This window comes from Charadrius vociferus, unplaced genomic scaffold, assembly GCF_000708025.1.
Source record: "Charadrius vociferus isolate BGI_N301 unplaced genomic scaffold, ASM70802v2 scaffold647, whole genome shotgun sequence".
In the NCBI taxonomy this organism is placed as follows: domain Eukaryota; kingdom Metazoa; phylum Chordata; class Aves; order Charadriiformes; family Charadriidae; genus Charadrius; species Charadrius vociferus.
In genome coordinates this window covers 70,129-82,663 of record NW_009649585.1, presented here as the reverse complement: position 1 = coordinate 82,663, position 12,535 = coordinate 70,129, and the positions used below count along the sequence as shown (strand labels likewise).

Genomic DNA, 12,535 nt, shown 5'->3' with positions numbered 1-12,535 from the left:
GGGGGGGGGTGTTGGATGATGACCCTGCTCTGGCAGACAAAGGAGAAGGGAGAAGCACCCTGGGGAGTGGGACACCAGGCTCAGCAGCACCCTGCAAGGCTGCCCTGATCTCAGCATCATCATAAGAGCATCTGAGACATCGCAGACAGGAAAGTCTCCTCTGAAATAAAGAGTGTATCAGGAGCCATCAGAGAGGATTGTATCGCTCTCAACCAACGCTGGTTGTAGCTTGCATCCGAAATTCCTTCTTGCCTTGAGCTCAGAGCGCAACACTGGCCTCCTGGGATGATTTCACTGGACCTGAAATGAGCTGAAAAAGCACCTGCAGGGCTGCCAGCCCAGCACTGGGAGCTGAGCCATGGTGGGAGGCAACCAGACCAGCCGCCAGCAGAAATACGAGGGTGCCCTCTAGTGCTATATTCCTGTGGCTCAACAGGAGCCTAAAAATCCAGAAAAAAAATGCCTCCAGTCATCTTCAGAGGACTTCAGATAAAATATTTTCAAATATTTTGCTTATATCTGGCGGGGTATCCATCCCTGTGTTTTAACTTGTGCCCATCGCTGCTCTTATCAGCACGCACTTCAAAATTCAAGATGCATCCAGCGTCCTGCATCTCCACATCCCCTAGATCCTCTCTTCTCTGCTACCTGCCCTTAGGTAGCTCCAGACAATAGGAAGATCCCCTTTTGCCTTCTCCTCTCGAAGCTGAACAACCAGCTCTCTGCCTCTCCTTGCACATAGAATCATCGAATCACAGAATGGTTTGGGTTGGAAGGGAACTTGAAGATCATCTAGTTCCAACCCCTGCCCTGGGCAGGGACACCTCCCCCCAGCCCAGGTTGCTCCAAGCCCCGTCCAACCTGGCCTTGAACACCTCCAGGGATGGGGCAGCCACAGCTTCTCGGGGCAACCTGCCCCAGGGGATCACCACCCGCACAGCAAAGAATTTCTTCCTAATATCTCATCTAAATCTCCCCTCTTCCAGTTTGAAGCCATTCGCTCTCATCCCACAGCTCCCCTCCCTGATCCAGAGTCCCTCCCCAGCTCTCCTGGAGCCCCTTTAGGCACTGGAAGGGGCTCTGAGGTCTCCCCTTTTTGGCCTTCTCTTCTCCAGGCTGAACCCCCCCAACTCTCCCAGCCTGTCCTCCCAGCAGAGGGGCTCCAGCCCTCCCAGCATCTCCGGGGCCTCCTCTGGCCCCGCTCCACCAGGTCCATGTCTCTCCTGTGCTGAAGGCCCCAGAGCTGGACACACTACTCCAGGTGGGGTCCACACCATGTGGTCCAGCCCATCTCGGTGGCCCTTGATGCAGTATGTCCATGTCTTCTTTGCACAGGGGAACCTCAGACCAGCCACAGCACAGGAGACACCGACGAGGGTGGCTAGATGCTGCCTCTGCCCCATGGTTGACTCTCCTGCTCGCACAGCCCAGGAGGCGGCTGGACCCTCCTTGCTGTGAGATGGGAAGTCATGGGGATGCCATGAGCTACAGCCAGCCATGGAAGCCCGTGTATCTGCTACGGTTTTGCATGTGGAGCTCCGAGAAGCTGCTTAAATGAGAGGTTAATTGATGGGCACTGAGCGTTCCTTCCTGGCTGTGTGCCGTGGCGATCTCACGCTTTCTTATCAACCCTTGGCTGCCCGTGAGAAACAAGCAGGAGTGGGGGAGGCTGTCCTTCACCCAGGCCAGGTCTCACGGCAAAGGGGAGAAATGTGTGGGATGAGGAGCACAGGTGGAAGTGGATGGAGTAACGCAGGTGCTGTCGGGGCCGTGAGCACATCCCCCTTCCAGGAGTTTAGCTGGCAGTGACCAAGGTCAGCCCCGGCGCTGATAAGAGCTGTTGTGAGCGAAGCTGGAGGTGATGGCCGGCACCTCCCTTCCTCCAGGGTCTGTTTTTAAGCGGAAGATTTACTACCAGCCCCCACCTGTGCAGCTTGGACCTCCTCCACTTCAGCCTGGACCTGGCTCTGGGCTTGACCTCAAACCCTTCTCGCTGCTGGGTGGCCCTTGGGCTGGGTCTGACCCTGACCACCATCTCCAGACCCAATCCTTACCCTGACTTGCTGCTGTGCACCCCTACACCTTGCCGCTGAGGACCTCGCTGCTCCCTCACCCTTCCCCACAGAAGTGATTTGACTTTGACCTGCTCCTGGAGGGTCAGGCAACGTGTCCCCAAAGGGGCACAAGCAACGGTGGCCTTGAAAGTAATCTCTACCGTCCCTCTGTCCCTTCAAACACCTCCCCATCCCCAGGGTCCTTCCTCACGTGGATGTATGACTGAACCCATCCGGGCGATGCTGGTGTGAAGACCTGATTCTGCATTAATATTTGTGGCCCGGAGGTCAGCGGCGCTTGCCGACAGGAGACCACTCCTCAGCCCTGCAGCATCAGCTCTGAACATGGCACGGGCAAAAATGTCCCAATTCTGTGTTGCTTTTTAACTTGCACTTGGCCGTCGGCGCTGCCTGTGCGGTCCATGACGGCAGGGATTTCGGAGCACATGGTGAGGCTCAGGAGCAGGCAGAGCCAGCGGGAGTGTGGGAATTGGGACTCTTGGGGTCACATCAGCCCGGTGCAAGGTCAGGTTGAACGTGTCCTCTTGGGGATGGGGGGAAAACGCTGCAAGCTCACCTGCTTCCGCATCTCTGCCGGGGTGACCAGTGCCAGGGTGCCCCTGGAGCACAACCCTACGTCCAAGCCCTGCCTGCACCTCCGGAATCCCTGCCTGCACCTCCCTGCCTGCTGCCTGCACCTCTGTAACCCTCCTTGGTCCTCTGCTCCTCCCCAGCCCACCGCTCAGCGCGAAGACCCGCTGGCATTTGCTGCGAGTGTCACCGATGAACCTGCGGACCTACCAGACCTTCCCTTCGGGGAAGAGGGTCACCTCCCAGGAGAGAGCAATCCGAGACAGCTTTTTCGAGTGCCGATTCTAAGCCGTGGCGTCCACCCCGGTTTTCCATCCAGGAGAGGAACGACAGGAAAATAAAGGTGAAGGAGCTGCCTGCTGTCTTGGGCTCTGTGTGCCATGGGGACCTGCCCACGTGCGGTGGGAATGCTCCTTGTCCGTGGCCTCCAAGAAGAGGGGGCAGCTGCCCACCACACAGCTTCTCCCGCCATGAGATAGGGTCATCCAGGACCCCCTCGCCTGGGCTGGGGTGGGTGCTGAGCGTTGCAATGGTGGGGAAGAGCACATGGCCATCAGTGTCGTCACCAGTGACCTCAGATGGGGTGATGAGGGACTCTTGATCAGGGAGGGGAGCCATAGGATGAGGGGGAACGGTTTGACACTGACAGAGGGGAGATGGAGATGAGATATCAGGAAGAAATTGTTTCTTGTGTGGGTGGTGATCCCCTGGGGCAGGTTGGCCCGAGAAACTGTGGCTGCCCCATCCCTGGAGGTGTTCAAGGCCAGGTTGGACGGGGCTTGGAGCAACCTGGGCTGGTGGGAGGAGTCCCTGGCCAGGGCAGGGGGGTTGGAACGAGATGATCTTCAAGGTTCTTTCCAACCTAAACCATTCTATGATTCTACGATCTTTAAAGTCCCTTCCGACTCCAACCATTCAATGATTCTATGATTTTTTGATTCTATGACTCTCTGATTCTATGACCTTGTGGACAGCACAAAATTAGCCGGGGTAATGAAGACAAGGCTGAAGGAGGGTCTCTGAGGAAGGTGTTGCTGAATCACCTGCAGGCTCCCAGCCCAGCAGTACCACCCGGCAGCAGGACCATGGCTTTACAGCAGGTGGGTGGCTGGCAGTGGTCAAAAAAGCAAATCAGCCTGCAGGAATAATTAGGAAAGGAATGGAGAGCAGAGCAGGCAGCACTGGGAGCCAAGGGGGGTGTCCCCTCCCTGCTGCTCGTGCATGGCTGTCTGCCTCCAGGAGATGCTGGGGTAGGAGAGGGGGAGATGCTGGAGCAGGAGAGGGTTCAGAGAAGGGAATTGGAGCAGTTGGAGGTCCACGTGGCATCCCTGTGAGAAAGAGCTGTGTAAGTCAGAGCCCATCAGCCTGGAAGAGAGAGGACGGGGAGGACGGGGCAGAGGGTCAGTAGGGTTGGTTGTCCACTCTCTCGTCCCATACAAGAGCAGAACAGGAGGTGACCACGTGTTGGGTTGAAAGCAAACCCAACAGGGTGATTCTTCTAAACCACGGGGCTCTCCTTCCCAGGATGCTGCACACAGCCAAATTTGAGATGGTTTCAAGAAGCTGCCAGTGAAATTGGTGGAAGAACACTACTGTCAGGATGACTGACTACAAGGACAATGAGTCCGGGGCAGGTGTGCTGTGCCAGGAGGAAGGGGATCTTCATTCCTCCATCCTCTGGGGGGGCTGGTGCTCCCTGCAGAGCACGTCAGGATGGGTTAAGCCATGCCAGGACTGGCAAAATAGTGTCCCAGTGTGGGCAAGGGGGCAGCCCGCAGCCTTAGCCCTGCTTAATTTATTTGAGGAGACTTATTTTCTCCTGCGATTTTGGAAGTGGGTGACATGGTAGGGCACGAACGAGGTCTGTCACTGACGCTGGCGACCGGGGCTCTGCCCCTGTGTGCCGTCCAACCACAAGGGGTCTGGCACCTTTTGGGCCACCAGCAAGCACCTTTGCAAGCGGTGTCCGTGTTTGAGAGACATCTGGTTGCCTCTGGGGAGCATCTCCCTGGGTGTCAGCCTGTGCCCTTTGCCCACGGGGCTGGAGAAGGGGCCCTCACCCCTCTTCTGCACCGTTATGGGCAGAGGTCCATCTCCTGAATGTTGCAGGGGCAGGACAGGAGCCCGGCCAGGGGCAGGCGCAGTCCGGTGTCCCCACCCCACAGCCACCCCAGCCGCGTCCCCGGGCTCTTTCCCGCTGGGGCTGGTTCACAACCAGCCTCAGGTCCGATTCCCATCCCTGATTTGAAACACAAAAGTACCCCAGCAACGAGGGGCTCTTTGTAGCAGCTATTTTGGAAACTCAGAGATGGGTTTTTAGCAGCTTTTTATTGGATTTATTCCCTCCCCTCCAACCCCCCCCCCGACACTCGCTGACATCTGAAGCGAAATAACCCTTTTAAACTTATCTCCTCGTCACTCCCCAGCCAGCACATTTCACCCAGTTAGAGCAAGCTGGTGGGGGCTAACCACTGCAGCACTTCAAAAGCTCGGGTTTAACACGCCGAGGAAAGTCCTTGTGTTGTTTAGTGCATTTCTAAAATCACTTTAAACTCCAGTCAGGTCATCATTCGCAGCCAGACAGAGCCCGTGCATGTTTTTTTAGGGCTTGTTCCTTGGCCAAGCAGCATTTACAGAGGAGGGAGGATGCGTACAGCAGCCACAAAGAAGAAACCCACTTTGTGCCAGCGGTGCAAAAGGTCAAACACGAAGAGACATCCATTTATTTGGACTGTAAGACAAAATTCCTTAATGGAATTTTTGCCATCATTGCCACCAGATTTCATTTGCCTCCCTGGAAGGGCTTTGCGTGTTGACCCTGAGATGGCTGCTGAGGGGTCCCCGGGAGGTCCTTGCCCTAGTGCTGTCTCGTGCGATGGATCCCTGAATTAAACGAGGTTTGAGATCTTTCATGCAAAGGGCCAGGCTGGGTGGAGATCAGCAGCTCACAAGGGTCACCCCTTGCAGGTCCAGGGTCTGATCCTGAAATTACTTTTAGGCGCCCAGAGGGATGATGCTGGAGTGGGACTTGAGCATCTGCCTGCCCGCCTGGGCGGCAGAGGGGGGGCTGTGGGCATCTCAGCCCTCAACCCCCTCCCAGGGGATCTCTGGTGGGTTTGTGGGGGCTGCTGGGGTTCATGGAGCACCCCTACCTGCTCTGCCCGCTCACAGCTCCCACCTCGGGGTGGCCGAGCCCAAATCCTCCTTCGCTGATGGCTCTGGACCGCGGCCAGCTTGGAATCTAACATTTTAGATGCCAAGTGAGGACTTTTTTTTTGCCTTTTTATTGTTTTTTCACATGCTTGTGAGCCCTCTCTGCAGCTCCTCACCATCAGCCTGAGCCCCTCAGCGTCACCACCCCCCTCCCCGTAGATGCTGGAGGAGCTCCATAACCCTGTCCTTGAAGCTCCCTGGAGCTCCCCCGCACATCAAAGCCGGTGCTGCGAATAAATCTCTCTTATTTTCTTTGCTCTGGCCAAGACTTCCAAGACAAACTCATCCTTCCAGCCGCCCCGGCACGTAGAGAAACCCCATGTCTTTAATTGGCGCACGGCATGGTCCAAGCACCAAACCCTACAAGGTGGTTCCCCATCTGTGACGGAGAGAAAGAGATTTCACTGTGAGGTTCAAACTAACCATTTATTTGAATGTCACTCGCAGGTCCAATACGCCACTCCTGCAGATTTTGTGGATACAAGGGAGGAACGCACTATTGCAATTTAAAAAAACAATTCATGGGTACACTATTACAACCTACAGGTGGTTCCTGGAATGGACTAACACAAACCACAAGTGTGCTAGATATTAATACCTTAAAAAAGTGCACTAATTACAATCCTAAAGCATGCCAAATACCGTATGTGTTCTTCTTAATCATCTACCTTCTCCCTCAGGAAAGGCCTCCTAATCCCTGGGAAATTACCTTGTATGGCATCCTGGACAAAAGGGGGAAGAATCTCCTGCAGGCCAGCGGTATCGTTGGAAAAGATTCCCCATTTTCTACCCAAACCTTACAGTTTTTATTTCCTAATTTGATGGGTGGGCAGGACTAAGCCTGAGGGGGTTACACTATCAGAAATGTTTATCTCTGGTGGTGCGATGGCCCCTTAGTCTGTACTGCTAATTTTGTGATGTCTAGTACACAAAGTTGCTGAATAGTGGTGGAATGGGACTCGGGGCATTTTGTTTTTTAAGGGATTTTTCAAGGCTCCATTCAGGTTTCGGTTCTTTGTATGATGCGCTGTTCAGGCAATGCAGCGCTGAGCTGATTCCGCAGCTCCTCCTGAGTCATAGAACCATCGAATCACAGAATGGTTTGGGTTGGAAGGGACCTTGAAGATTATCCATTTCCACCCCCCTGCCCTGGGAATTCCTTCTTAATATCTCATCTCAATCTCCCCTGTTCTAGCGTCAAAGCGTTCCCCCTCATCCCACGGCTCCCCTCCCTGACCCAGAGTCCCTCCCCAGCTCTCCTGGAGCCCCTTTAAGCACTGGAAGGGGCTCTGAGCTCTCCCCTTTTCCGCCTTCTCTTCTCCAGGCTGAACCCCCCCAACTCTCCCAGCCTGTCCTCCCAGCAGAGGGGCTCCAGCCCTCCCAGCATCTCCGGGGCCTCCTCTGGCCCCGCTCCACCAGGTCCATGTCTCTCCTGTGCTGAGGCCCCCGAGCTGGAGGCAGCACTGCAGGGGGGTCTCCCCAGAGCAGAGCAGAGCGCAGCAGAGGGGCACAATCCCCCCTCGCCCTGCTGGCCACGCTGCTGGGGATGCAGCCCGGGACGCCGGCGGCTCGCTGGGCTGCCAGCGCACGTTGCCGCCTCATGTTGATATGGATCTGTCAAGTTTCACCTCTGTGCTCTGAAACCTGTTTAGCCGGGTGGTCCCACACACCATCGTGGGGAAACCTCTCCCTCTTCTCCCAGTCCGTGACATGTGGTGGCAGCAGCCAGGGAGCACAGGGGTTACCAAATTGCGTCCCCATGAGATGACTCCTCCGTCACCGCGTCCCCTGGGGAAGAGCTGCCTGGCAGGGAGCTGGCAGGGGAGGTGATCTTACCGCAAATACTCGACGCGGGGTTTATTTTTAGCCTGGGACATGCTTTGTCAGTGCCCAGCGTGTCCTCGGGGGCATGAGTGTGGTGTGTGGAGGACACAGTGCAGGTTCGGTGCCTGGTGGGGGTGACCCGTAGGCTGGGAAAAGAGTGTTGCCCGAGTACACCCTGCTGGGTTTAAGTACAGGAAAGCAAATCAAAAACAGGCGGAAAAAGCATCCCACGGTGCAGAAACCTCCCTGAGAGCATCAGGGTGGGTTTTCTAAGCTTTCAACTGTGCTGGCAATTGTTGTGTCCAGTGTAACGGAGGCAAGAGCGTCTCCAATGGCTTTCCTGGCTCCTTCTCCCTCCACCTCCCCAGCGCCCTCGTGAAGGCACCGAGACCACCTCGGCCTTTCCAGGAGATATTTTAAAGACCCAGCCCTGGTGTTCCCGTTTCAGTAGCGCTGTAGTGCGAAGAGAAATGAAGATATTTGCAGCCTGTGAGCACCTAAACCCTCCCAAGGGCGCACGCAACCCTTGCCGCATTTCTAAACGTCTTTAACAGGAAAATACTGAAGGTAGGGGAAGGCGAAAGCCCTGCAGCATCCCCTTGCACAGCCCTCCCCACTGCAGCGGGACCATTAGGGTGAATTATTGGTTTTTTTAGTCCATGGAGCTCTTGTCCATGGAGCTCCCCTCCCTGGAGCTCTCGTACCCATGATATCTGTCCTCCACCAGCCCAGGAGGGTGGGTGCATCTCCCATCCCTCTTCCCGCGTGGCACAGATCCAGCAAAAAGCCCCATTTTCTGGCGTTTCCCCCATTGCAGAGGGGTTTGGGGCTGCAGCAGCAGATGGGCGACGTGCCCCGGGTGGCAACCTTGGCAGGTTCGGTGTAGTAAAATTGACATAAACTAGGAAAATGAAATGTAAAATGTAATTGAAGCAACCGAAGAACCCTGCTGCTGCTCAAGTCCTCTGTAGTGCCCCAACCCTATTTAATTACTTACCTAAGATTAAAACAGAGAAATAGTAACCAGACATGATTTATCTACCATTCAATTAGGGAACTAACCACCAGACAATGTAGCATTGTTGATAAGCAGGGCATTGCTGTCAAGAGAGTGATGAACTGTAGGCCGGGTCAGCAAACCGAGAAAACCGCTTGGAACTGCCAAGATCAGAGGAGAAGTGGGTAAAAGGTAATTCCAGCGGGGGGAGATCACAACCACCGACTCATTGACCACCTCCCCAAATGATACCACCTACTCAAAAATGGAAGAAGAAGGGTCTGCGCGCTAATTTACATGGGAAGCAAAGAAAATCTTGACCAATCAATGAAGAGAATAACAATGAAGATGCATTAATTTTTTGAATATGTCGTGATCAATGTATAAAAGTAGAGATTTTTGGAACTAAGGTGTGCTCCAGTTTTGGGACAAGCACCCCATTTCTGCGTATTAATGGAATAAAGTGAGAAGTAACCTCTACTCTGTGTGTCATTGGCTTGCACACTGCGTGAAGAACCCAGATTTGGGACAACAGGCTGAGGAATAACACGGTCCTGATGAAGTACATATTTTTGGGCCATTTAGAGCTGTAAAACTCTCCCTGGAACAAGAAGTGAATTAAAACCGCCTGAAGTTTATACCTTTAAAACCTCTCTCGGGGTTTCTGCAGCTTTCTAGTGCTCATCAGGGCTTTGGTGATCTTTGCTCTGCAGCCCCGGCATCTCGCAGGCAGGGTCGGAGCAGGGGAGGAGACCGAGGTGTTGGGGTGGTGGTGGTGGTGGTGGAAGGACCAAATCCATGCTGTGTTTCCAAAGCAGAAGACATCTGTCCTGCAGCAAGGGCGTCTGTCCTGGAGACAAACCTGCTGGGACTAACTCCCTGCGCTTCTCCCTTTAGAGGGCACCAGCAGCTCGCAAACTGTGCTGGGTGGTCGCTTGGGGCAGAAGGTGGATTATGGGACCCCCTCCAGTCCTTTGGGCTGGTTGCGTGGAGACCAAGTTGGCCTCTCTGCATCTCCACTCGTGTTTCATCCCACGCCGGTGCCACCAGGTCGGGGTGGCCCGTGCCTTGCTCGGTGCAGAGGGCGGCCACGGTGTAGGGACGTGCAACGGGTGTGCAGGCCAGGCAAGGGAGCACCGCTTTCCCCTGCCTCAGTTTCCCCTATGGCTGATTTGGACTATGCAACCAGGGACTGGCCTGGGTGTGGGGGGAGCCAGAGGCACCCAGATCCCATTGGACTGTCCCTGCAGTTGGGCATCCCTCCTGCTCCCGACATGGGGCTGGGGTGAACCACAGGAGGAGGAGGCTGAGGGGAGACCTCATCACTCTCTACAACTCTTTGAAAGGTCACTGTAGAGAGGTCGGTGCTGGTCGCTTCTCACAGGTAATTAATGACAGAACGAGAGGGAATGGCTTCAAGCTCCAACAGGGGAGATTTAGACTGAACATTAGGAAAGAATTTTTCACAGACAGAGTGGTCGGGCACTGGAATGGGCTGCCCAGGGAGGGGGTGGAGTCCCCATCCCTGGAGGTGTTTAAGAGCCGTTCAGATGTGGGGTTGGGGGATATGGTGTAGGGGAGAACTCTGTAGAGTAGGGTAGGTGGTTGGACTCGGTGATCCCAAGGGTCTCTTCCAACCTAGACAATTCTATGATTCTATGATAAGGCGGAAATAACGGGGTGCCTCCAGCCCGGGTGGCAGAGCTGAGGCAGGGACAGGCTCCCAGTTTGATAAAACCCAGCTGCGTTTTCCAGCTGCTTTGGCTCCCAGCCCTCCAAGATGGTGTTCCTCATCTGTAGGACCCCCTCCAGGACGCGGGCGCCTGGGGAGGAGGGAGAGGTACAAACACTCCCAGGGGCACAGAGAGCCCCAAGGGGCTGTCACCCCCTCTGTGGCACGGGGACCGGGATGGCTCACCCATATCTGGGATTAAAACCCACCATCCAAGCGAGGCTGTTGCATTGTCCCTGGCACAGGGCGGGAAGAGGTAACCCCAAATTTGACGGGGGTGGCAGGGAGGGCAGGAGGGGAGGAGCAGCAGCCAGGGTAGAAATAAAGGGTTGGAGCATCCCCTCTGCAGCAAAAGCCAAGGGTGAGATATGAGGGTGGCCTTGAAATAGCCTGAGACGGCTGGAGTGCATGGGGGGAAGTATCTTCAAAAAAACCCCCTTCATCAGCCCTTCAGGGGTGAGACCTCCTCACGTGGAGACCCCCTGGAAACCCCACCGGGCTGACCCCAAGCAGCTTCCTCAGGGGGTGCGGGTGTGACCTGCAGACCCCATGAGAGACATGAGAAACCTTCTGGGGCGGTCCTGTTGGTGTGGAAATCACAGATGCCGACCACCATCCCGGGGCTCAGCTCCAGGTTCCCACATAAGCTAAAAGACATTCCTTTATGAAAGATTCCTTTATGAAAGCACTTTTTATTAACAGCACTACAGGGTCCCGAAGAGGGACCCCGAACAAAGAAATCCCTGGGCAACGATACCCTTACAACCCAATTTCCCCACCCCTCCTGCGACAGCTCGGACCGATGGCCATATGAAGGTCTGGGGTCTTCCTGCTTTTGATGGGTTTGATTGGTTTGCTGTTGCGTTACCAAGAGGTTGCTACGCCGTCATCTTCCCACATGGCACCCAAGCAGTTCTACATCCCCTTTCACATCCTCCCAGGTGGGTTTCAGCCGGTTCTGCGGTCAGCTATTCGGCGTGTCGTAATGCGGTTGTTGCAGTTCATATACCACGATGTGTGGGCTTTGTCTGCACTGGCTATTCATTTTTAAGCTGCTGAGTTTCGACTTAGGACGAGAGGAAATGGGTTCAGGTTGTGCAAGGGGAGGTTTAGATTGGCTATTAGGAAAAAAAATTTCACTGAAAGGGTTATTGAACATTGGAAGAGGCTGCCCAGGGAGGTGGTGGATTCACCATCCCTGGAGGTGTTTAAAAAAAGGGTAGAGGTGGTACTTGGGGACATGGTTTAGAAGCGGTTTTGTCAGGGTAGGTTAATGGTTGGACCTGATGATCTTAAAGGTCCCTTCAAACCTCAAAAATTCTGTGATTCTATGACTTAACTTTTTCTATTACACCTATGAGGAGGAGCTGGTGGTCCGGGGCACCCTGGACAAGGACCCAGCACCCTGCCCTGCAGGCACCACTGGAGCTAAGCTGGGTAACTTGGAGGTGGAGATGCCGGGAGCAGGTCCCCCATCCCGGGATGGTCCACAGAGAGGCCAGGCAGAGCCCCCGGGGACCCGTCCCGGGCATCAGTGAGAGGTCATTGAACCTGAGATACCAAAAAAACAAACCAAACCACGCGGTGCTTCAGGGACCGGCATTTTCCAAAGGAATTTTACTTCTCTGGAAAAGCTCCAACCATCAAAACGATGACGTAGGGACAAAATCCAAAGTGTCAGGGAGGACTATATAAGGCGGTGCGTAGACGGTACAATGTCGTCAGTCGATAAAACATGCTAGGGAGCTCTGAGGTGCGCTGCTACAGCAGAAATTTGAGGGCCATCGCCTCAAAGGCGACATTGGTGTCACCAGGAGCACCCTGGGATTTCAAGGTCCAGGAGCTGCACCACTGGCTGGTGGGATCTACTGCTGGATTCAGGAGGAGGAATATGGACATGGTCACAAGGGCTGATGGGGAAGTCACCCACTGATGGGGACAGTGCGAGTGTCACCAACACACCTGGTGTCCAAAGGGAGTGAAATCCTGATTAAACCTGAGGGATGGTGCCGAGCACTCTACTGCAGCTCTGGGGAAGGGGACACCAGCTCCTCCAGGCTGCAGGGGAAGGGGAAGGTGCTCCTCTACCTTGAGCGAGGTTGCACGGCAAAGAGGTCTGCATGG

At 55.0% G+C, this 12,535-nt stretch overlaps 1 protein-coding gene across 1 annotated transcript in view; it reads left to right on the top strand.

Moving 5' to 3' along the window:
* The window catches only part of LOC104291164 (chromosome unknown open reading frame, human C2orf70), a 7,448-nt gene extending 4,515 nt beyond the window's left edge, over positions 1-2,933 (top strand). Inside the window, exon 3 of the mRNA XM_009890365.1 lies at positions 2,789-2,933. Within this exon, the coding sequence (XP_009888667.1) occupies positions 2,789-2,933 (145 nt within the window). The remainder of the gene's footprint in view (positions 1-2,788) is intronic.
* Positions 2,934-12,535: the final 9,602 nt, after the last annotated feature.